Genomic DNA, 26,108 nt, shown 5'->3' with positions numbered 1-26,108 from the left:
CAAGGTGTCCATATCGAGCACGCAGTCTACCACCATTAATGCTTTATTTGACCAAGATTTCACCAATAGTTGTGGATGTATATATCATCATGAGTAAACATATATTCCTTTGTTAATAAACCGGTTTACTCCATATCATATATCAGTGGTGACGAACGTTTTTATGTGTGCATGCCAAAAATTTACAAATCGAATTGCTGACGTGCCTGGCAGTTTTTAATAGGGGAAAAATTAATCTAACTTTATTTATTTATAAATTTATAATATTTTATTTTATTTATATTTATTTATATATAAATTTATAATATTATTCAGTGTAAAATTGATTATTGTATTATTAAATTGATTTTAATGATGTTAGTTTGAAAAAAAAACGAAGGATGTCAACTTGCCGGTGAAACGCTTACAGTATTTACTCGAATATAACTGGTCCTCACGTATAACTCACACCCCTGATTTTACATTACGAAAAAAGACATTAAAAAGTTGTGCATATACCTTGCACATGAAAAATGTTTAAACATGTTCACGTCAAGGCGATAGTAACTTGCTCCCCACGGTTAACAACACTCCCTCCCCAACAGCATTACACTGCAGATGCATGAAAAACAAGTCGTTTTATTGTATCCCTGAATAAGATACAGAGCCTTTTGCAGTCTGTGTAATATATTTCTCAACAAATAGTGCAATTACAGACAGCTGGAATAAAAATGCGCTACCTAACAAATCACATGTTCCCCTCTCACAGAAACTATGCTGTACAGACTAAAGCAAAATCATATGTTGCACTGGAAATACAGTATCTAAGTAAAAACCATTGTCCAATTTTTCAATTACATGACCGGCAGGCTCAATTCAACCCAAGAGTTTCAACCTTTGGTCGAAACTTTGTGTGAGTTGAGCCTACCGGTAATGAACAGTTCTGTCGGAATGATAAATGATACCCCGTCGTGAATGTGTTAAAACTAAGAAATATGTAGCGAATGTTGTTATGAGTTTCAGATGTTATGGAATTTGGTTGAGGAGAATTAGTATTTCAACTCAACAATTGTCAGTTGCTTTCGTCTTTAGGTCGTGCGATCTTTTGTTAATACTGCACCAATCATATGCACGTCTTCGTAGCTGCTCTCTCATGTAAAACAAAATTGAACTTGTACGTATTTTAACAATTAAAAAAAAAAGGTTGAATAATTTATAAGCATATATAAGGCTATCACCTGTAAATCGTTGATGTGCCAGCAAAATTCTCGGACACATGTGCCATAGGTTCACCATCTATGTCACATATCATAGTTATTCAGTATTGATTTTGCACCATACTATATAAAGAAATGTGTAAAGTTCTTATTTATCTACATGTTTTGTGAAATTATCCTGTTTAATAGCCATCATTATTGTATAAGTAATTAATTTTTTTAACAGTAATTTCGGTTTAATTTTCTTTGGATCTAGTATAATGGCATTACAGATCGAGTTCTTTTGCATGTAAAAATTATATTTTAACATGCTCATAATGTTTATTTTATTTTATTTTTTCTTCAGTGCATTACCATTCAGAATGGTCATGAAACATGATTAAACAGTTTGCAATCATTAAATGCATCGCAAGAACAATAAAAGAAGAGATATATTCCATCTGTTTTGTTATTCTTGTGCTACTGTAATAATACCTTAGAAGATCAAAATATAAGATAATAAATTAATTTGGAAGAAAATTGCTGATAAGAAGCTGGTAGCAATGTAAACCTAATGATAAAATCAGATACTGCCATCTTTCAAATATATTATATCACAGAAGAGTTAAAATTTTACTCAACATATCTCAAAAAAAAAGCATAATCTTTTATTTCTTTCTTATAAGTTTGATTTATCCATAGTTCTTTATTTAAAATGTGAAATTTTATATTTTAGTACAGAGCAAGATGTTATATAATGTTGAAGTCAGCAAAAGCCTGCAAAAGGGAAATCAAGAGTTTAATGACATCTGGAATTGTGGGTAAAATTTTTTTTCTTGTTTATTTTTTATTTTTTTAAATTAATACATGAAATTATTATCATATGTTATGTGACACTTTCAAGAGTCCAAGGACTTATTGCAGAAGGACACTACACAGAGCTACCTGTCAACACTACTTTATCTTCCATATATACCTGCTGCAACACTTTCCACACACACACACACACACACACACACACACACACACATACTCAACCATTGATCTAACCATATTTCTAATGTTCAACCTTATCTAGTATTAATGCTTAGACATTAATGTTGTTCACAGGGCCGGTGTGAGAGTATCTGACGTCCCTAGGCAAAGAAAATTTAGGCACCCCTATACAATGTCTCTATGCAGTAATTAGTGCATCATTTTTTTCGATACCCAAATTCGATTAGTGTGCCTACATACATCTTAAAAATAAATGTTACAGATTTTGAAAATTTTCTGTCTATACATTTTTATGCCTAACTCTTTTAAAAAATCACTCACCAGAGTGAAATAATTTAGTTACCGATTTAAAACATTTTACAAAGTTATTTTTAATAGCATACCACACTACTTCCATGTACACCAGGGTTTCCCAAACTGTGTTCTGCGAGAAGTTCCTGGAATTTGTCATTTTAGTTTTCTAAGTATTTTTTATGAATAAATATTTTATAGTGGAAATATTCTGAGGAGAATAATATTCGAGAATATGTCGAAAAGCTCGAACCCAGAATGCCTAATAACATTTGTGTATCGTTAATTTTCACACATCACAACCTTTCAACATTTGGGAAAGAGAATACCGCTGTTTATGATCAGTCATAAAAATTGCCTGCAAGTGGATTATAACATTCGGTGGCATATAATATTTTTCATACAAGCAAAGTTTTTAAGCAGCAATACAGAGGGTGACCCTGATGAATAGAGAAGCAGTAAAATTTGCAGAAGAATAGAAGAGGCAATAGGGCCATACCGTCGGTTGTATGAAAAAAAGAAACAAAATGCCTGCCAAACTATGTTAGCTCAATTCTTTTTTAAGAAGCAGAATAATAAAATCTATATTCTGAATATGTTTTATAGTCTTTCAGCTTCGTGATTTTACTTTAACTAAGCCCTGAGACATACCTTAATTCTTTTATAAAAAAACTAAGGTCCAAAAAAGAAATTTGAGAAACGAATTATATTTTTTCCCATACGTTATTATATTCGATTAGTGCATTTTCGATTAATATGCCTGTTTTAAAGAACACATTAGCCTCACTAATCGAGGGATTGCTCTATATATATATTTTGTCAAATACACACAAGCACACGTACACATACACATGTGGATATTTATAAAAATAATATCATTATGAACATTTATATATAAAATTTATATATGGATGTTTGTATATACAATTTATTAATCAAAACCAATACATTTGTATACATATATGATTACTCCTAAAATCTGTATAGCAAGAAAATTATCATCATCAAATTCCTGCCATGCACCCTCAAAGGGTGTACAGGATATGATAGTACTACATGAAAAAAAATTCACATCATTACTAACTTCCTATCTACAATTTTCCTCCATATCAGTCTGTTACTTGTCAAGACTCCAACATTATCAGATCTTACATTTCTATTGTCTAAGGCACTTTGTACCGTATCAATTCACCTATATCTTGGTCTTCCTCTGGGTCGTTTTGCTGCCAACCTGGCAGAGAACACTTGTTTTGCTAATCTTTCTTCGCCCATTCTGTTTAAGTGACCATACCACCTGAGATTAGCTCTGCTAACGCATTCTTGGATGCTAACAATGTCAAGTTCTTTCCTAATATCCTCGTTTTTAATATGATATTGCCATTGATGCCATCTGTTCAGGCATATAATCTTTCTCATGACTCTCATATCTGCGGTCTCTGGTCAAGTGTTTTACTGACCCAGCTCTCAGATCCATAAGTTAAAACAGGTTTGAACACTGTCTTCTATACAGCTAATGTAGTGTTCCGACTAATTTCTCTCTTATTCCATATGAATTTATTCAATTGACTTCCCACCATACCAGCTTTGCTGATTCTGTTGTCAATTTCTATATTTAATTTACCATCTTCACTAAAAATCGTGCCTAAGTAGCTGAAATGTTTTACTTGTTCCACAGGTTCTGCATTCACAACACAGTTGACATTTTCAATGATTCTGCCTATTTTCATTGTCTTTGTCTTTTTATTGCTGACCTTCATACCATATCTATTACAACAGCTATTCAATTTAGTCAGAGAATCTTACAGACTTGTAGCAGATTTATTTAGAAGTATAACATCATCCGCATAAAGCAAAGAGCTGACATTAACATCTCCAATTTTGATATCATGTTTAATACCACTTTCCTTCATAATGTGATCCATATAGATAATGAATAACAGAGGGGATAATGTACATCCTTGTCTCACACCAGATTTAACATTAAACCATCTTCCTGTACTTTCTTCAATTCTAACTGCTGACTTACAACTCAAATAAAGACTAAGTATTGCTTGATATAATGCCCCATTGACACCATATAACTGAAGCGTATTGAATAGCTTCTCTCTTGGCACCTTGTCACATGCCTTTTCGAGATCGACAAAACTTAAATACAGATCTTTGTTATATTCCCATTCTTTCTCGACTTTTTGTCGTGAAGTGAAGATCTGATCCTGACAGCCTCTATTTGGCCTGAATCCAGCTTGTTCTTCACCAAGCTTTTCTTCCACAATTCTTCTCAATCATTTCTCAAGTATACTTGCATAGATCTTGCCAGGAACACTCAGTAGGGAAATGCCTCTGTAATTCTCACATTCAGTTTTACTTCCCTTTTTATATATGGGTACTATGAGAGCTCTACTCCAACCATCGAGAATTCGTCCCTCTGTCCAGGCTTTCTGAACTATGCAGTGCAGCCCACTGTAAGACTCTTATACCACCATACTTCAGCATTTCTGGTCGAATATCATCTACTCCTGCTGCCTTTCCACGTTTCAAGCCTTTGATGGCTTTTTCTACTTCAAGTATGGATATGTATTCCTGACTGCATGCCTGGTCAGTGTTTTTTATCACTGTGCTGTCATCACTGCTTGTTTCATTTAGCAGTTTTTCAAAGTAATTACTGCATACTTCAAGGATATCTTTTTCTCCTGTTTTCATTTCACCTTTATCATCTCTAACTTCTTTTACAGCACTCTCTTTCCTCCATTCCTAAGCTTCTTCAACAACCTCCAGAATATTTTCCCACCCTCTTGATATTTATTTTCTATGTTCTTGCCAAAGTCCTTCCATGACTTTTGCTTAGCTAGTTTTTACACAGTATTTAGCATTCTTGCATTTGTCTCCGTATTCTATAAGATCACAAGCTGACTTATTTGCCAGGAACTTTTGATATGCTTTCTTCTTTTCCTTCACTACCTTTTTAACTTCCTGTGTCCACCATGGAGTTCTAATTTTTCTATCCTTGCAGACAACTTCACGACATCCCTCTCTAGCTGAATCAATCAGGGCTTTTTTCAAGGCTTGTCAATGAATCTCAAAGATTTGATTCCTGTTCTCAAACTCTTTCATTTTTTCTTCAATAATCTTTGTGTATTTTAGTCTACAGTTCACATCTGAGAGCTGCTCAACTTTTATTTGCTTTAAAACTTTCTTATATGTTATTCTTTACAATATGAAATTCAATTTTATCCTGCTCAAGACTAAATAGTGATCACTTCCAATTTCAAATCCTCTGTACACTGTGGCGTCCTGCACCAGGAAGAAAACATCACTATCAACAATAACATAGTTAATGAAACTTTTCTTATTCCTTGCCTCTTCTCTCCATGTGAATTTGTGCACATTTTTATGTTGGAACATGGTGTTAGTAATAACCAGTCCATGTCCTGAGCAGAAATCAAACAGGTATTTTCCATTGTTATTAGCTTTGCTCTTTTCTCCAAATTTTCCCAATATATTTTTGTATGTCTGTCAATCACTTCCTACTCTGCTATTTAGATCCCCAACAAGGACCAACTTTTCCTTTTTCATTGTGTCAGTTGCTTATTCAAAAGCCTCAAAAAATTCCTCCACTTCTACCTTAGTAGCACCTTCTGTGGGACCATAGCCACAAATAAGTCTCATTGTCCAGTTCCCCATTCTCATATTTGCCCACATTACTCTACTTGAGACTGCCTGCCATTCAAGAAGATTAGTCTCAAATTTCGTGTTGAATACTATGGCTACTCCTTCTTTTCCTTGATTGTCATTGCCTGAATATAACATTTTGTATTTATTGCTCAGAAAGATCTCACCAGTTTTTGTCTTTTTTGTTTCAGTCACCCCTATTATGTTGATCTGGTACTTATCCAGTTCCTCAGCTAGCTCCATTTCTTTGCCATTCAGGCTTCTTATGTTGATAGTACTAATCTTTAACTCTGGTGATGTTGAGTTGGGGTTTGTTTTCAGATTTGTTCCAGTAGCTGACTTTTCGCTGTTCGCCCTGGTTCCCTGGCAAAAACAGCAGGGCCTTGTTTAACCGCGGTACGCCCCAGCCGGAATGAATTTTGTCATGTTGTACCATCATTTTTTATTTTGGTTTAACCAATAAGAATACAATTTGGTCGGCTAAATCCCAAATTGCCAGCCCATCCTCGTTCGTTCAGTATCCAAGTAGATACTGAACAGGGTGCTCCACGAGAAGGTGAGGATTGGACATTAGGTCAGAAGCCCTGGTCGGTTCTCCGCATTCCTTTAAAGGCTATGTGGAGGTCTCCTCTCAGTTATACAGCTTTGACCCTTAAGCACCCCTGCAATTATTACATCTTAAATACAAAAATTTTGAAAAATTAATCTTTCGGGCTTTTGCTTTGGCAAAGTTTTGAATTAATTCATCTATATTGATTGTAGATGCAATTTCATGCTCTATAGATATTATTGCTAGGCCAGTGAGTCATTCCTGAGCCATCGTAGAGTGAGTGTAAGTTTTTGTAAGTTTTAATTTCGAGAAACTCCTTTCTGAACTTGCTACCGATATTGGCAATGTCGAAAAAATTCTCAGAGCAATAAACACATTTGGAAAACACTACTTTCTAACTTATTTTTGCATGTATATGACAGGACATCTAATGAGGAAGTATTTTCTGAAATTCGAGTTGCTATTATTTGTAATTCACTACATAAATCTGTTTCATCAATATCTCTAGAATTATCATGTGTTAAATAATTTTCCAATATCAAACATTTTTTAAGCAGTTCTGCTGAAAAAATTTTTTGAAATTCATATATATTTAAAAGAAAACCAAACTTTTCATTAATTGTAGACATGTGCTTGAATTTTTCATCAACAGATGTAATTGCAGTATCAATAATTGAAAAATAAATATCTACCCTAAATTTTTGTTTAAAATCTGTTATGAATTCATTCTCTATTTCATACACAAATTGTTTCTTTTTTTTTTCTAAGTCTAACTGTTTCTTTTTCAAAATTAGGCGTTACACCTAAGACCTCAGCGATTTTTTCCACATCTGTTAACATCTTTTCAAATTCATCCTAATTTCAGATTTTCATTAAGAAATTCTTTGTATCATTAATACAGTTTATGGCACCATTTATATCAAGGCTTGTATTCTGAAGTTGTTTACTTGTAATTTCAAAAAATATATTATTTTTTATTTATTTTATTTTTTTTTAAATAAAGAAACCTGTGGTGCGATCATAATTAAAAGAAACACACGTATTAATCACAGCGAGCAGATAAGGGTAGCTAATTTTTGGTATGCCAGAAGGAGGTCTAGGTGATCTTCTGGATTTAGGGAATGGGATAGGGAGCTCAGTTGATTTTGTGAAGAGGAAGCTATTAGCTAAAGTGTCCCAGATGCGTTTAATTTCAATGGAGAAGATAGTGTGGTCCTAGCAGATTGTTCTAGTGCTATTTGACCAGGCAACACCAACCTGTTGGTGTTGATTGGATAGATGATGGATGTACCTTCCATTGTGGGTAGGTTTTTTTGTAGATCAAAAAAGGATAAGATCTGTTGGCTAGCTTGAAGGCTAGATTATCAGATTAATGTATCTTGTAAATGTAAATAAATAAAATCTATTGAAATGCAGGTATATCGTCAATGACCTTCACTTCCTGGGTACTTTACATCCTTATGTATACCTATCTTCTAATGTAGCATATTTGGCCTTAAAAGATGTTTTCACTAATTACAGGCTTCATTAAAACAAAACCAAGCACCTCTGTAGATGCTGTATTAAGTGATAATCTCTTCAAAGAAGTTTTGCTTTATAATTAGAATGTTTTTTTTTTGTGAAAACTGTTGGGAAATTATCATCTTTTCCTGGTGGTTTTTATTTATTTATTTTTTTTTTATTTAGTTACTCAGTTTTGTGTGCTGTTTTACATTGTTTGTTATTTGAATATTACTACATGCATCCAATTGTATCAAAAATTTAGCCTTGTTTTTAATGCTAAGATGCACTCGATATGTAATGTAAAATATCAGGATTCATTCTATTTATTCACAGTGTCATTCTTGAATCATAGCAGAGGTTTTATGTGGTGGTGGGGGGGGGCTTGCACAGTACAGTTACAGTGATGGTAGGTGTCCCATCTTATCTGTTGTGGTTCTTGAATCTTTACGAACACAGTCATATCTAATTGCTGCTGATTAGATTAAAGATTGTACAGAATACTGGTCCTGAAGCATTGCTCTCATGTTCGAGACATGAGTCTGTATTAGACATTAATGGACTACACAGATCATTGGCACACACTGATTTTTTCAAATTGATTTTGCAATATTATATAGCAAATGTGCATTTATTGCATGTTTTGATAATGTGAGAGATTGGTTACAACTGACTGTGTAATATTGTTATTATCATTATGTCAGTAATCTGTTAATTATTGCACCAAATCTTTTAAGAATGGATTTTAATTGTGATTACTTCATTTTTTGTAGAAATTAACCATCATTTTATTTTCTTTAGAATGTTCCTGCTATCTTTTTGCGCAGCCAGTTAGAATACTTAAGAGGTAATCACCGCAAAGCACTCAAGGTACTGAATACAGCATTTACATCTGGTGTTCCCCGATCTTTTAAAGAAACAGGAGATAATTTGCCTGCAATGTATTACAATAATGTTGGATGTATTCATTTCTATATGAACAAGCCATATCTGGGTTGTTTTTACTTCCAGAAAGCATTTGAAGAATACAAAAATGCCATTAATACTGTGACAGCTGAAGAAGGAAGTACGTCAGTTTTTTTAATATACCTTTGCATTTTATAAGTGAACTTTTTTTTATACAGATATTTCACTAATATTACTTCACCTGCAGATGATTATCATGTAAAAGAAAAAAATCATGTGAGAAGATTGAATATGAAGCAATTGTTCTCGTTATAGCTAAGTTTGCAAACCCACCTTGTAGTTATTGTTTTATGTATTTGCATATGTCATGGGACTGTCTATACCAGTCTGATGACATATGCAAATACACAAAATGAGTAAGAACACATATTCTCACTCATACTTGATGTATGGTGGCTGTGTGTAGCCTTGGTAATGTTTCCATAATGCTAGACAGCCAGATGAAAGATTTGATAGGTTTGATTCTAGTTGTTAACTATAAGATCTTTTTTTCTAGCTCTTTCTTCATCTGGTTCTTGAGTTGGTCTTTGTGGTAAGTTAGTAACCTCTTTCCCCTATCCCAGAACCTCAAGATTTTAATTGTGAGGAAAAAAAAAAAAATCAACTATGGAACTTGCACTATCAACACACCTTCAACAGTAACATATGATTAGGAACATGGCATCATCATTTGTGTACTATACTCTCATCACCTGTGTATTGCTAACAACCTTATTATGCCTACTTCCTTTTTTATCTATTTATATATTTTAAATTGGATATAACAAATTAAGACTAAAACAAGCAAGATGATTTTACCAGAATAACAACAACAGCAAAATAGTCCTTCAGAAGAACATTAAATTGGGATTTTGACGGCAATTACATGGTTTATTAATAAACTATTCTTTCAAAAGACATATTTTGGTGATTACACCACATTTTTTATTATTCAGTTATACAACATACTGAAATAATTGTTCCCGACAAGTTTCGTAAATTGTAGGATTTACATCTTCAGGGGTAAATATTATAACTTAAAGTTTAAACAAGAGAAATTAATAAATACAAATCATAACCATCTGGCTATTCATAAACTCAAATAACAGAATGCAGATATAAAACGTTATTGACGTTGAACAATACTGGACGATAACACGTGTTCTTGTTCTCGTTCATACAGTCCAAGCTCAGATTGAGGTAGATTTTTTATTAGAGCTGATCACACTTGATGGAGAATTAAACCTTGATTTTTTTATTGCATTGGATTGGGTTTTCAGCATATTAGCAGCTTCTTTAAATTTTCTTATGTAGCTGTTGTTTTCTATGTATGACATCGTCGTTTTTTGCTAGAGTACATAATGTCCAGTGGAAGTGGTATGGAAAGCAAGACCAGTTTTTTGTTCTCTTTTGTATTGTACGTCTTTTTGGTGTTCAGCCATGCGTATTTCTCCAGATCTTCCTGTCTGTCCTACGTAGCAAATCCTGCAAGAGCATACAATATCTCCAGCACACAAGAAAGATGTAATGAAGAACTAAAATACTTAACACAAATCCTCAAACAGAATGGGTATGAAACAAAAACCATCAAGAGAATCCTTAAAATTCCTCCAACTAACAATGCAATAAAACAGGATTACAAAAACGCAATCTTGTTTCTTATATCAAAAATGTTACAGATAAGCTAGCCAAATTAATAAACACAATGTAAAAGTAATCTTCCTTCCTATGGAAAAAAGATTCCTACATCCACCAAAACCACCTCATCATCCTCTTAAAAAACCAGGAGTCTACAGAATCCATTGTTCTTGCAGGATTTGCTACGTAGGACAGACAGGAAGATCTGGAGAAATACACATGACTGAACACCATGTGTATTTCTCCACATGGTGTTCAGTCATGTGGAGTCTGTCTGTCCAGTGGAAGTGGTATGGAAAGCAAGGAATCTGCGATTCCTTGCTTTCCATACCACTTCCACTGGACACGATGTACTCTGCAAAAAAAAGACTATGTCATACATAGAAAACAACTGCTATATAAGAAAATTTAAAGAAACTGCTAATATGCTGAAAAACCCAACCCAATGCAATAAAAATCAAGGTTTAATTCTCCATCAAGCGTGGTCAGCTCTAATCAAAAAATCTACCTCACTCTGAGCTCGGACTGTATGAACGAGAACAAGAACACGTGACATCGTCCAGTATTGTTCAACGTCAATAACGTTTTATATCTGCATTCTGTTATTTGAGTTTATGAATAGCCAGACGGTTATGATTTGTATTTATTAATTTCTCTTGTTTAAACTTTAAGTTATAATATTTACCCCTGAAGATGTAAATCCTGCGATTTACGAAACTTGTCAGGAACTGTTATTTCAGTATGTTGTATAACTGAATAATAAAAAATGTGGTGTAATCACTGAAATATGTCTTTTGAACAAATGCAATTAGTTTACAAACACTAATTAAAGTAAGGATATTTCATACTCTTTAAAACAAAATTACATGGATTTTTTTTTTTTTTTTTTTTTTTTTTTTTTTGAGCACTAATATTATATTTATTACCACTTTTAGCACATATGCCATGCATTCATCCACTACCTAATCCTAGCCAGTGGAAAATTTTCATTGTTTAGTGTAACATAATCTTCAGCAAAGATGAGATGGTATAGATTTCTCCTCCACAAAAGCTGATACATAGCACATTATGAAATTAACCACTGATACATTAACATGTCATGGTCTCATTAATAACTATCAACAGTAAAAACAACCAAGTCTGGTGTTCTATTCTTGAGAGATACTTGTGACATTAAATTAAGAAATATAAACACTTTAACACAACAATATTTTAATATTTGCCAAATATTTCAGTCTGAAATTAACTATCCTCATTGGCTTGATAGGAACAGTTTTTTCAAGGCGGAATACAATTGATCATTCAAAAGTAGAACAAACCACGTGATGTTACATTGCCAAGCACTAAAGAGAGGTAAATTTCATCAGAGTGATGAGCAAATTGTAGATATTTATTCACAATTTCGTATAATAATATTAATTTATAAATTCAATTAAATAAAACATTAGATTAATGTAGGAATTAGGTCTCAATTAAAAAAAAAAAACCTAGTGTGTTATCCAGATTAAACTTTCCCATATTTTTGATAAGGATAGCCAATCATTTCAATTCAAGTTAGGGCATTGAAGTAAGGCCTCAGCACTCTCTTTGAATAGGCATTTGAATTTATAGCGACATCTGTGTAGAAGGCAAGTCCTGGACCAGAGAATGTTGTGGCTTGTCTCTGTCCCGTGCTACGCCAATCCAGACTTTTTGGATTTGTTGTGAAGAATATACGATTGATGTTCTTGTATTCTTTTTTCTATAGAGCATCCGGTTTGTCCAAAGTACGACAGATTGCAGTTACAAGGAACTTGATATACTCCAGGAAGCGACATAGTTGAGCGTTTATCTTTAGAAGATGGGAAATATGTGGATATTTTGTTAATAGGGATATAAGTGGCTGTTAAATCATATTTCTTCAGAATTCTTGAAATTGGTTCTGAGATTCCTGAAATATATGGAATTGGAACTCAACGTGTTGATTCTTTGTTGTTCTGTATAGGATTGTGGGAATCGAACAAATGTTGTGTAGTCTTTTCAGAGTAGCCATTTAATTTCACGTGATGTTTTTCTATAGAGCATCCGGTTTGTCCCAAGTACAACAGATTGCAGTTACAAGGAACTTGATATACTCCAGGAAGGCGACATAGTTGAGCGTTTATCTTTAGAAGATGGGAAATATGTGAATATTTTGTTAATAGGGATATAAGTCGCTGTTAAATCATATTTCTTCAGAATTCTTGAAATTGGTTCTGCGATTCCTGAAATATATGGAATTGGAACTCAACGTATTGATTCTTTGTTGTTCTGTATAGGATTGTGGGAATTGAACAAATGTTGTGTAGTCTTTTCAGAGAAGCCATTTAATTTCACGTGATGTTTGATAGTTGAAAGTTCTTTCTGTAATTCGTGAGGAGTTGAGCAATTAGTTCAAGCTCATTGAATTAAACATTTTATAATTCCTGTTTTTTGATAAGGATGATGGGCAGATTGTTTGAGAATGTGATGTCCACTAAAAGTGGGCTTTCTGTCAACTGTTGTCAGAATACCTGAAGGTGAGCGAATGAGAAGGATAACTTGTTGTCTTTTTCAATCTCCATGGTAAACTTAATACGAGGGTGTAGAGAATTGATTTTGGCTAAAAAGGAAGGTAAGGAATCTCTGCTGTGAGGCCACACTGAAAAAATGTTGTTTATATATCTAACCCAAAAGGATGGTTGAGGGAATATAGATGAACACAAGACGTCTTCTAGATGTTCCAAATAAAAGTTGGTTAAAGCAGGTGAAAGTGGACTTCCCATGGCCGTTCCTTCCACTTGGTTGTAGAATTTGTTTTGACACAAGAAATATCCAGAGTGCATCATGAAATTGAATAATTTTATGATATCTTGTGGGACGATGTTAACCAGCAAATGTAAGGTCACTTTGAGAGGTACGTTGGTAAATAGAGATTTTACATCGAAGCTCACCATAAGATCAGTAGGTTGTAATGAGATATTTTTTAATTTGTTTAAGAAATCAGAAGAGTTTTTCAAAAAAGTGCGTGATTTGCCTATATGTGATTTCAATAATTTTGCTAAATATTTGGCTATGCGGTAAGCAGGTGAATCAACACAGTCAACTATAGGATGGAGAGGAATATCTGTCTTGTGAATTTTTGGAAGACCATAAAATCTAGGAGGTCTTGCAAAATGTGTTTTTAACCTTTCTATAGTGTCTGCATCTAAATTTGTAACCTCATCTGGGAAGGAATTTAATTTCTTCAGTTGCCTGTTGGTGGGCTCATGATCAAGTTCTTCTACTCTACTTAAAGCCAAGCTTCCTCCTTCCAACATATCTCCTGCTGAAAAGAAAGCACTACATTCCTTAAGAAGCAATAGTCACCTTGTTATCACTAAAGCAGACAAAGGAAAAGCAACAGTATATGGATTCCTCAAATTAAAGAAGAAAAATTTCTCTTACTTCTAGATCGCTCAACATACCAAGAACTTGATCACGAGAATTACTGCAAAAACCTAAACTTAATGAGAATTTAAAATCTATGTGTGTTTGTGTGTGTGTGTGTGTGTGTGTGTGTGTGTGTTTCAAAGTTTACTTACTCTTCTTAAAAAATGGAATTTGTATTTAAATTGCTCTCTCTGTCTCAGAGGGTATGCAGTGCTGAATTTCCTGTTCATAATTTTCTCTAGCTCAGAGAGATAACAGATTGTATATGATTTAATTTTCTTTCATTTGAAATTTTGTAATTTTATTTTTTTTAATTATTAAATTTGTAAAATTTTAAAAATTATTCAGATTATATTTGAGAACTTTTAACAAGCAGCAGTAAAAGTTTACATTCACGTATTACATCTAAGAAATAATACTGTGATATGTGAACTGCTACTATTAATAAGTTTCGTTTTTTTTTAAAAGAAAGAAAGAGAAAAAAACTGATTGTATTTTGATTACAGATGGATTTTCTGTTCGCCCAATATATACTATGGATATAACAGCTCGCTACCAGTTATTATATAACTTAGGTTTACAGTATCTTCATGCAGGCCAGCCTTTGCAAGCTTTTGATTGTCTTGTTGAAGCTGTTCAAGTATATCATACAAATCCACGATTATGGTTACGTCTTGCAGAATGTTGTATTCAGGCTCATAAACCGGTAATTAAATTTTTTTTTTTTCTATAATTATAGTAAGTTTCTTTCATTTTGGATATAAATATTATGATGAGGATTGATCTACCTTGACAAAACTTATGAGGAATCTGGACCAATAGTAAATCCTCAGCTTCTCTTGGTGAAAATTACCATCTTGTTCAGGATTCAAGGAGCCTTTATTATCTGTTGGCCTTTTAACTGAATAGCCAGGCCAGTCATATAGAGATATCAGTTTTTCATTTCTGTTGTATAACTTAAGATATAAAACATAGAGATAGTCCACTCGACACACACACACAGTTAACAAACATATAACATGGGTCTTATCTTAGTTGCTTCATCATAATTATATTGGCATCTGCGCCATTGTTAGGTATTGATTTAGTTGCTGAAAGAATGATAATCAGCTCACAACTTGGGATATAACCCACAAATTGTATTCTGCTTTAGCTGAAACTACTTACACTTTATGATATCATAGTAGCATAATGGGACATTGCTTGTTTATAAAAGGCCATTACTTTTTTCATCAGATAATAAGGATGAATGGCAAAAACTCAGCTGCTGGAGCAACCTCAAGAGATAAAGATAGACATCTTAAGGAGTAGGTAGAAAGAACTGGAGCTAGCAGAGGAATTGCAGAAATATCATGACAACATAATTATTGATGCTACTTGGACTAAGCTAGGCTTATTGATGGAGTGAGAGTGGAACTAGTGAAAGAATTTATGGAAACCATAGCAGTATGATTATTGTAGGATTCTTCTGAATAATCACCATGGATCAGAAAAAAAAGAGGGAATGGCTATAGTATTCAGCACAAAACATAACGATAACTTTCTTGCATTAGGGACAATTTCATGTAGAGTGGTGTGGACTGATTTCAAAATCAGTAAATGGGGCAGTAATCAGTAGCAAAGAAGTAGAGGAATTTTTAGGGTCATTAGAGAGATCAACATATAAAGAAAGTGGGAAAGTTACTTGTTGGTAACATGAACAGTAGTGCAAGAAATCAATCCCACCCATGGATATATTTTGTGGTTTTGGAAATATTTTGAGATCAGGATAATGTTGATAGTGATGTTTTCACACTGGGCAAAGATATATAAAGCCAGAATGAGCACCACCTTGCTGTATAAAAAATGAGCATCCCATTGAAAAGGAAATTGTATACTAGTTTGGAAAAGAATTAAACATCTCTCATATGCAAAACTGAAATATACAAGTATTATTGACAGAAAAGTGAGATTTGTTGGTGATGAGACTACTACCAAATTCTGAAAAAATATTAATTGGCTTAGTTTGGGGTGATCTTTATAACTTTTGTTTTAATGTTTTGCCCATATAGAGGAATTTTGCATACTAGTGCCATACATGGCGCTAGTATGCAAAAAACAAATTTGTGCAAAGAAAGATTTCATGGCCTCTTGCACTAGTATGCAAGAGGCCGTGAAATCTTTCATGTGTGGGTCAGAGGAGGGCTATCCTCTTAGACTTTGCACAGTATGTATAGTTTCATTTTTAATAAAGCTGCAATCATTGCTTTGTTTTCAACATATATTTGGCTGACATTTACACACAGAAAATAATTCTTTGCTGTGATATATTGGGTTTTGAAACTGAAGTTTCATTTCAAGGAAGGAATTTTGAAGAATTCTTAAATGTGGAACATGAAACATGATTTATATGTTAAAACATGTTTTTGGTCTTGTAGTGACATGGTAGTTGTATAAGAAGATTTGTATTTTTTTTTTTGTGGGGGGGAGACAGTTTTTAATATTAGGATTAAAGTATATCTCAAAGTATATCTTTGCTTTATGTGGAAGATGCTATACTTCTAAATAAATCTGCTATAAGTCTGCAAGATTCTCTGACTAAATCAAATAACTGTTGTAATAGATATGGTATGAAGGTCAGCAATAAAAAGACAAAGACAATGAAAATAGGCAGATTCATTGAAAATGTCAACTGTGTTGTGAATGGAGAACCTGTGGAACAAGTAAAACATTTCAGCTACTTAGGCACGATTTTTAGTGAAGATGGTAAATTAAATATAGAAATTGACAACAGAATCAGTAAAGCTGGTATGGTGGGAATCAATTGAATAAATTCATATGAAATAAGAGAGAAATTAGTCGGAACACTAAATTAGCTATATGCAAGACAGTGTTCAAACCTGTTTTAACTTATAGATCTGAGAGCTGTGTCAGAAGTAAAACACTTGACCAAAGACTAGAGACCGATATGAGAGTCCTGGGAAAGATTAGAGGCGTGAGCAGATGGCATCAATGGCAATATCATATTAAAAACAAGGATATTAGGAAAGAACTTGACATTGTGAGCATCCAGGAATGCGTTAGCAGAGCTAATCTCAGGTGGTATGGTCACTTGAACAGAATGGGTGAAGAAAGATTAGCAAAACAAGTGTTCTCTGCCAGGTTGGCAGGAAAACGACCCAGAGGAAGACCAAGATATAGGTGGATTGATACGGTACAAAGTGCCTTAGACAATAGAAATATAAGATCTGATAATGTTGGAGTCTTAACAAGTAACAGATTGATTTGGAGGAAAATTGTGGATAGGAAGTTAGTAATGATGTAATTTTTTTTTTTTCATGTAGTACTATTATATCCTGTACATCCCTTGAGGGTACATGGCAGGAATTTGATGATGATGATGAAGTATATCTCATGGTGATTCTCTGTTTCCATGGAATAATACTATCTTTATTATAATAATATATAACTACTTTCACTAATGTCAAACCAAATATTTGCTTGGGTTTGGCCTTAGTTGTAGGTAAAGAATAATGTAGATTGGCAGCATTCTCCCATCCCAGTTTCTTTAATTAAACTCCTTATTTTAGGAAAAATAGAACCATTGTATTATTTATTATTATTATTTATTTTTTTTTTAATCAGGCTGGAATTTATGAGCTCTGGCATAAATATAAGTATTAAAGAGTCGTTAAATTTTTCCCAGTATAAATATTATAGGAATAAAGAAGTATGAACATTACAAACAAAATTGTAAGTATTTATAATTGGAAAAAGAATGCTGGTGTATTCCTTGAACAAAGTAAATAAATAAATAATAAAAGTATGGATCATCAGTTGATGTTAAAATCTGGGACTTTGCTATCTAGATGATCAATCTTGTATGTATATTCACCACTAGTGAACTTCACTCAGATGCTCAGTGATGTGCAATACCAATCCTCGTTAGGTGGTCCTGTTGTATGCTTTTCTGGCAGCTTCAACTCTCTGAAGTTCAGTCACTCTACACACACACCATCCTTCCATTTCACTGATGGTCCACCTCTTCGTCTTTTTCCAGGAAATTTACCTTTTATTACTGTTTTGACAAGTCCTCCTTCCATCCTTTCAATGTGTCTAAAATATTTCAACTTTCTTCTATCAATATCCTTAAGGAACTTTAAAGTTCTACTAATCCTTTCTATTAGCTATCCGTTTCTGCTTTCAGTATATGATTTCCTTAACAGCCTTCTGTAACACCACATCTCAAAAGCAACTATCCTTTTTCTATCAGACTTCTTTAGGTTCCAAGTGTCATATCCATAAGTTGCTGCATCCAAAATCCTCAACTTTGTTCCTATGGAGATAGATTCATCCTTCCAGATTTTAGGCAGGTCTCTGACTGTTGTTTTAGCCATTCCTAATCTTCTTCTGAACAGAACAGATCCTTCACATTAATAATACATCTCAGGAACTTGAACCTGCTGACTTCCTCAATTCTTTCTCCATTAAGGTACACTTGTTTCTTAGGAGCTTCCCTGTGTGTTTTTTTTTTTTTTTTTGAGAACCATAATCTTTTGCTCTAGGAATGAGCTGAAGTCCTCTGGTTTTTACTGATCTCATTAATTTTGTCAAGGATTTGTTCTAATTCTTCCCTGCATTACAAAGGAGCGCTGTATTATCAGCATACCTCAGTTTACTGTTCAATCTGCCACCTTTTGTAATTCCTGTGTTAAGCTCATCCAATGTTACATGCATGATGTTCTCAGCATAAATACTAAACAAGTGAGGAGAAAGTAAACATCCTTGCCTAACTCACTTTCCAACCTGAAACCAATCAGTTAATCCAACACCTGTTCTTACCGTGGCTTCTTGCTCCCTGTACAAGTTAACTATCAATCTGATAATGTGTTGAGGAAAACCCATTATTTTCAAAAACCCATTACTTCCCACACTTTTAAATGCTAAACACAGCCAAAAGCTTTAGAGTAGTCTATGAAACACATTACCATATGGAGTCTAAATTCTTTATACTTTTCTATTATCTGGCTAAGGCAAAGGATTTGATCTCTGCTACCACCACCTTTCCTAAAACTTGCTTGATCCTCAGGCATCTCTGCCTCAGTTTTTGTCTCAATCCTATTTAGAATGATCTTTAATAAAATCTTGCTTGCATGAGACATTAAACTAATAACCAACTCAGCTTTCTTTAAATACACTTTTAGAAGTAATGGATAAAGATGGTAATTTATAGTGCATGCCGGAGAAGTTCTGAAACTTTTCATGCTTTTCCAAGCATAAACATTTATTTTATTTTGTGAATGGCATAAGATCTGGTGTCTCTTACAGTTGGAGACTGAGAAATAACCTGTGTACAAGAAGCAATATCTTCAATATTCAGTTTTTTTAGCTTTAGAGCACCGATATACCATTTTTAAATTATTTCTGCCCAGACTAATGCCTCAATAATTAAAATTCAGTCTCACTGATTGATTCCTTGGCGAAACTGATTAAAATTAAGAAATTGTAAATATTTTTGCAAATGGCAAGAAAACATGAATGATTTTAACATCTTCATGCATTTTAAAGGATCTCTTTGGAGCAAGGAAATGAATGAATGAAAGCTGGAACTTTGCTAGCTAGATGATAAATTTTGTATGTATATTAGCCACTAGTGAGCTTTTCTCCCAATAAAGGTATGTTGTCATTTCCAAAGATTAATTTTTGAGAACTCCCCACCAGTCTCATTTTTGCTAACTTCTGCTACAGAATATAGTTGACCAACTTGATAATTTTCTTGGTCTCCTTATCTCAGCAGTGTATACTATAGAGATGACAAAGTTAGTTTTCATATAATTGGGATTCGTAATGACTGTTTTAAAGCATGAGTATGCATTCCATTCTTCTTTATGTAATTCAAGGGATCTCTTTGGAGCAAGTAAATGAACGAAAGCGGGAACTAGCAAAAATTAGACTGGTGGGGTGAGGATATTGAAGTGTTTAAAATGAAAACCTTTTGACAGTGTACCTTTATTGGGAGGAAAGTTCACTAGTGGTGAATATACATGCAAGATTTATCATCTAGATAGCAAAGTTCCAGATTTGAACATCAACTGATGTTCCATACATTTATTATTTATTTATTTACTTTGTTTGTTCAAGGAATACACCAACATTCTTTATCCAATTATAAATACTTACGATTTTGTTTGTAATGTTCATACTTCTTTATTCCTATAATATTTATACTCGGGAAAATTTAATGACTCTTTAATACTTATATTTATGCCAGAGCTCATAAATTCCAGCCTGATTAAAAAAAAAAAATAAATAATAATAATAAACAATACAATAGTTCTATTTTTCCTAAATAGATGGATGGAGTTGGCTATTGCTTTAACCTCCCAACCAGCAACATTTGAAATATATCAACTATCTTATACTTTTGGCCATGGTATTTTTGTGGTATAACTTTGCACTGAATTTTTGATCATTGGCTGAACATGTCATGGCCGGTAGGTGATTAAATGTAGCACAACAGATTTTTCTTTTTCCTAATATTATAATTTGAAAAATATGTTCATTAATATTTTCCAGGATAGCTGCATTGGACAAGGAATACTGATATGTGAAAGGCTATATTTATGCTTTATTTCTTATCAGATTTGAAAAGGTGAAATTTTTAAAAATATACCAAGAATACGTATATAATAGAAACTGGTAAAGCAAAAGTTAGATTTTTTTCTGAGATGGATAAATTTTGAAATATAATAATGTTGAAAATTGACTAACTTAAATGAACAAGCTAGTTTATATTTTTCGTTTATTTATTTGTGTAAAAGTTATCTTAGCATTTTATATTTGTATTCCTAAGACTGTACTGTAGTTTAGATGTTGCATAAAGTTTAGGGAAGCTACTGAGATATGAGATGTTATCAAAAGAATATTATCATCATCATCCCATTTGTATAAAGTTGAAACACTGCTTTTACTCTATCAATGTATTCTGTATTTGCAAGCATACATTCTTTGCTTGCTGACACTATTTGTACACTAGAAGAGGGGTTTGCATATGCTCTGCTCTGGATAATCCCTTGGATGTCTTCAATACATGAGCAACTAAGGAATTCCAAAAACATAATAATCAGCACATCTGCAAATTGCCAGTTTGGTTTAAAAAATAAAATAAAATATATTTTTTAAAAAATAAAAAAAAATCCTTATCTCAGTGTCCTATCAGGAGTAAAATCATCACCCCATTTATTAGTTGTACTTCCAAAAAGTTAGCCATGATTGTGAGAAAAATCAGGTGACCACTTTCAAACCACGCAAAAAAAATTCTTATCCATTTGGCTGTGTGCATCTACCAAGTTTCCTGCAGTTATAACCTACTTTACTATGATCAAACAGGCAAAACAGCTAACAATGGGATTTCAGAACACCAAGACTTCAACTGATATATCATCAGTATGGTCACTCAGGACTAACAGACCTTTCTTTGGTTATCCACCATGGGATCCATTGGAAAAATGCTTCCTTACTTCACTAAAATACAAATACGGTTGCATTAGACTGCCTCACATCTAGGAAATAGTCATGCTTAGACAATCACTCCAATGATTAAAACACCGAATTTATTATATCTTTTACATTGTAATTTCTTATCTATAATATCAAGATGAAGAACAGTTTACAGTACAGTACAGTCAGGTTAAATATAAAAATTCTTCACTGACATAAAAAAAAAGAAACCAAGGTATAAAGTGGATTGATTTAGTGAGGAGTGCTTTAGAAGAACTAATCAAATCAGAGACCTAACAAATAATAAACCAGTTGGAAGAAAGTTGCTGATTGGAAAATAGTTGTGAAATTTTATTCTGTATATTTGCCATTGGGAATGAAAATTTTCATGTTCTTGCCTTTTTTGCTTTCTTACAGATTTTTGTAGCAGTCATTCAGTTTAGTTAAAATATCCTGAAGATGCATGAATTTAAGATTTATGTGTGGGTGGGTGGTGTGCACTCAGTAGTACTCCTACTTTTATGACCTAATTGGTTCCTGAAAAACCATCATTAAGAGCTAGCCATCTTAAATTGAATTGAGGTTTCATTCCTGGAAACATAGTTTAAACTGAAAATGAAATGAGTATTTATTTAATTATACAAAATGTTCAGGATTTGTTGTTTAGAGCTTCTATATATGTGTGTGTATTTAAAAAAAAAAAAAAAAAAAAGTAGTTTCTTCTGAACTTGAATTTTTGTGTGCCATGACAAGGCATTCCTGACCCTTTTGAGCTCAATCAAAATCTTAATCATCTATTTCTAAATTTTTTAGACCACGGTCAATATTTTCAAAAGTCTTTGAATGTAAACATAGGGGTAGGATTAGGTTCTTCATACTGTGATTTCTTAAATTCATTTTTGTCCTTCCCAGCATGATTTTAATTTTAACTGCTTAAACTGTTTCAACAGATTACTGCAACTTCAGGCTGTAGACTAATTCTTCTCTACACCTATGAAATGATCCACATAGACTCAGCAATGTTTTTTGTTTTTTTTTTCATTTATTTAATGACAAATATGCAAAATAAAATTTTACATCATACAATATTTTGTATGATGTAAAACTTAGTTACTGTTTAAAAAAAAATAAACCATCTTGATTCATTTATTAGAAATCTTTCATACTGGTTAAGTTTTATTCTCAGTAGACATACTGTCATAATAAATTTATAATGATCATAAAAGAGGGATCTACTGTGTCACATTTCCCATTGTGTGTTAGGCCCCAGTGGCCTGTTATAGCCAAAAATTTGGCCTTTTGAAAACCTGCTTAATACTTTGGAGGGCAGTTATTTTTAAGTGAATTTGGTAGTAGTATAATAATTAGCAATAAAAACAGTAACCCACAGTATAATTTGGTATCAGGTGATTGTAGAGAGAGATTATCTGGAAACTCTGCTCTAGATACCAAATGTGGAACTTTTTCAAACCATTTCAGGATTCCAATAATAGCGTGGTAGTCTTGCACTTGGCAGCAAAAATCATCTATCACCCAAACAGCTATCCACAATGGAATTTGAACCCACAGCCAGAGACACTATCCACTTAACTAGTTAGGCCAACAAAGTGTAAAGACTCGAGTTTAATTATATATAATTTTCATATCAGTTAATACCACATTTCTTTCATAATGTAGTCCATACCGATGAAGAAAACAGAAGTAATAATATGCCCTTCTCTTCCATCTGATTTTACATCCTTTAGTTTTTTAACTGCTGCTTTACTTTTGCTTTTGTTATTCTTATCATAGTGATTTAGTGACTGTTTGAAAGTAAAAATCTGATTTTGATAATTGCTGTTTGGTCTGAATCCAGCTTGTTCTTCCCCAAGCATGCTTACTTAAATCTTGGAACATGCATTAGAAAATTCTCATGTTCCATTTTATTTCCCTTTTTATAGAGGGTACTGTTGAAAGCTTATACTCCACTCATCTGAAATTTGATCTTCCGACCAGACCTTCTCACACTCAGAGGGTATGGTTGCTATAAAATTTTTGTTATAGTTAGTATGTAGAAGTATTTGCCTGTTTTAGAGTTTCATCTCCATGATCAACATACAGTATTCGGTATTAATTCAGTAACAAACCTTTGCAGCTTCCTGATGAAACTGCAGAGGCTTTGTTTTTAATCAGTAGTGTCTTACCCAACATGACATTTGTTTAGCCAATTCGAAATTATTATTATATAACACCTACAAGGAGTCCAAAGACTCATCGAGGGAGGGTACTCTACAACTCTCCATCTATTCACCAACCGCAACTACCCTCATCATCTACACCAATGCCATCTACCGCCAACCACCACCACTAGTATTTTCACAGACAATTGCAATAATAATACAATAAGTTTCAAATGTGTAGTCCATACTCATTCCTTTGGTATGTGAATTTGTAGTAACAAAGTGCACTACAAGAAAGTGGAGAACCTTCCTTGTGGAGAAACTCATTATGCAATGGAAAAAGTCCCATCTCGATTTCTTGGACTGTTTTTGATATGTTTTTGGCAAATTCAAGAATCTTTTGTGCTGGTTAAACAAAAATTGTGGGGTGGGGGGAGGGTCTTGTGAATTACCAAATGCTAGCATTATGCATAGTTTCAGCCTTGGTGGGTAAATATTTTGAACTACTAGCTAGTTAGTTGCTTAGTAACAGTGTACTTTTAGGAGAAGACAAGATTTGAGGAAAGTATGAATGGGAAAGGGGATGTATCTAAAATGATATCACAAAGTCAAAGTATGTTCTTGGAAAATTTTATATTTTTTTCTTATTAGAAACACAAGAACTTTATTTAAAAATCATTTTAAAAAAACTAATGAATGTTAATGTAGAATGACCTTTATAACTCAGGTGATCCAGTGACATTCGCATCAGTAATTATAATGATAAAGGTTGCAAAAATTGAAATAGATTTATCTGGAAATTATAAAGAGAAAAATGTGAGCTAGAGGAGAACCAAAAACAATGAATAGTACTTCATTTTAATACATTGTAATTAGATCATCCTTTTAAGTTTACATTATTGCTAACTTCTTATGAACTTCAAATGAGTCTTATTTGTTAAAGTCTTAAAAAATTTGTTATGGTAGTTATAAGCTCAGTTGAAACTGAACTTATAGTGGATTTAAGAGAATAATATCATCTGCATAAAGTAATGAACTGAGTTTAGTATCTCTGATTTTGAGGTTTAACATCACATTCCTTCATAATGTGAATCCCTGTAGATGAAGAATAATGGTGGAGTATAACAAGCATCTTTGCATTATGTCTGCTTTAACGTCAAACTATCCTCCTTATGCATCTTTTCATTTTAACAGCTTGCCTGTCTTATTATATGCTTTTTTTTTTTATCTCCAAAACAAAAATCCATATCCTTCTCTGTATACTCATGAATTCTTCACTATCCATTGGAATATCCAGCGTTTATAATTCCTAAGGAATGCTTGTTTGTTCCCAAGCTTGTCTTCCACAATTTTTCTTAGTCTCTTCTTAAGTATTCTTTACATTAATCTAGCCTGAAATCCTCAGTAGGGAGATTCCTGTGTAATTCTCACGATCACTTTTATTTCCTTTTTTTAGATGGATACTATGGCAGTTATGCTATAGTCACCTACAATTTGTTCTTTTTGAATTATATAGCATAGCTAATACTCAGATATGGAGGAATAAAAGTTTCAAAATCCTTCATTTCTGAGTTTTTTTTTCAGTATCCTCCAAAATATTATATATATATATATATATCAACTCCAAACACACACAAGAGAGGTCCAAGACCTATAACACCACAGTGCCATGTGTGAATAAATGATCAGAGAGAAGAAAGAAATCTGTTAAGGTGCTTCTTGAAGAGTTGGAGCTTATATGCATTGGGGAGATGACTTTTCCAAGGGACAGGACTATGTGGAATGATGAAAGATAATCCAAACACAATAAAGCATTTTCAAGTGCTAAGGTAAATGTGATATGTTGATGGATGCTGTTGATCTTATAAAAAAAAACTATTTGTAATTTCATTCATAAGATCAATATTTAATATTCTATTGGTGAGATACTCTAACCATAACTGTTCCTTCTACATGTTGATAACATTTTCCTTTGTAAATGAAATATCCAGATTACATAACAAATTCCTTAAAAGTTTAATTATGTTGGAGAAAATTAGTGCTTTAACCAGTTCACTGGATACTTTGCATCCATGTAATTATGGATGCAAAGTGCCTATTGGATTCTTTATAACCATTCGATATTATAAAAAAAAATGATATGGTTATGAAGCATATATTTTTGATATATTTGATCTATGTGGCCAGTTGGGTGGTTAAACCTGTAAAGCTTTGTGATTAAATTAATTTTTTTTTTCCCATGAACATGTCCATTATCCATCAAATATTTTGTAATAA

At 33.0% G+C, this 26,108-nt stretch overlaps 1 protein-coding gene across 4 annotated transcripts in view; it reads left to right on the top strand.

Annotated features, from left to right (window-relative positions):
* Not10 (CCR4-NOT transcription complex subunit 10) overlaps positions 1-26,108 on the top strand; it is a 155,091-nt gene that overhangs the window by 50,361 nt on the left and 78,622 nt on the right. For all 4 annotated transcript variants that reach the window (XM_090407829.1, XM_090407830.1, XM_090407827.1 and 1 more), the window contains exons 6-8: positions 1,912-1,992; positions 8,983-9,247; positions 14,700-14,899. In XM_090407829.1, the coding sequence (XP_090263955.1) occupies positions 1,912-1,992; positions 8,983-9,247; positions 14,700-14,899 (546 nt within the window). The remainder of the gene's footprint in view (positions 1-1,911; positions 1,993-8,982; positions 9,248-14,699; positions 14,900-26,108) is intronic.

Source organism: Typopeltis vanoorti, chromosome 18 (genome assembly GCF_054136105.1).
Source record: "Typopeltis vanoorti isolate ZY-2024b chromosome 18, IOZ_Tvanoo_1.0, whole genome shotgun sequence".
In the NCBI taxonomy this organism is placed as follows: Eukaryota; Metazoa; Arthropoda; class Arachnida; order Uropygi; family Thelyphonidae; genus Typopeltis; species Typopeltis vanoorti.
Note: the sequence above shows the minus strand (reverse complement) of the source record. Positions and strands in the feature narration are given on the sequence as shown.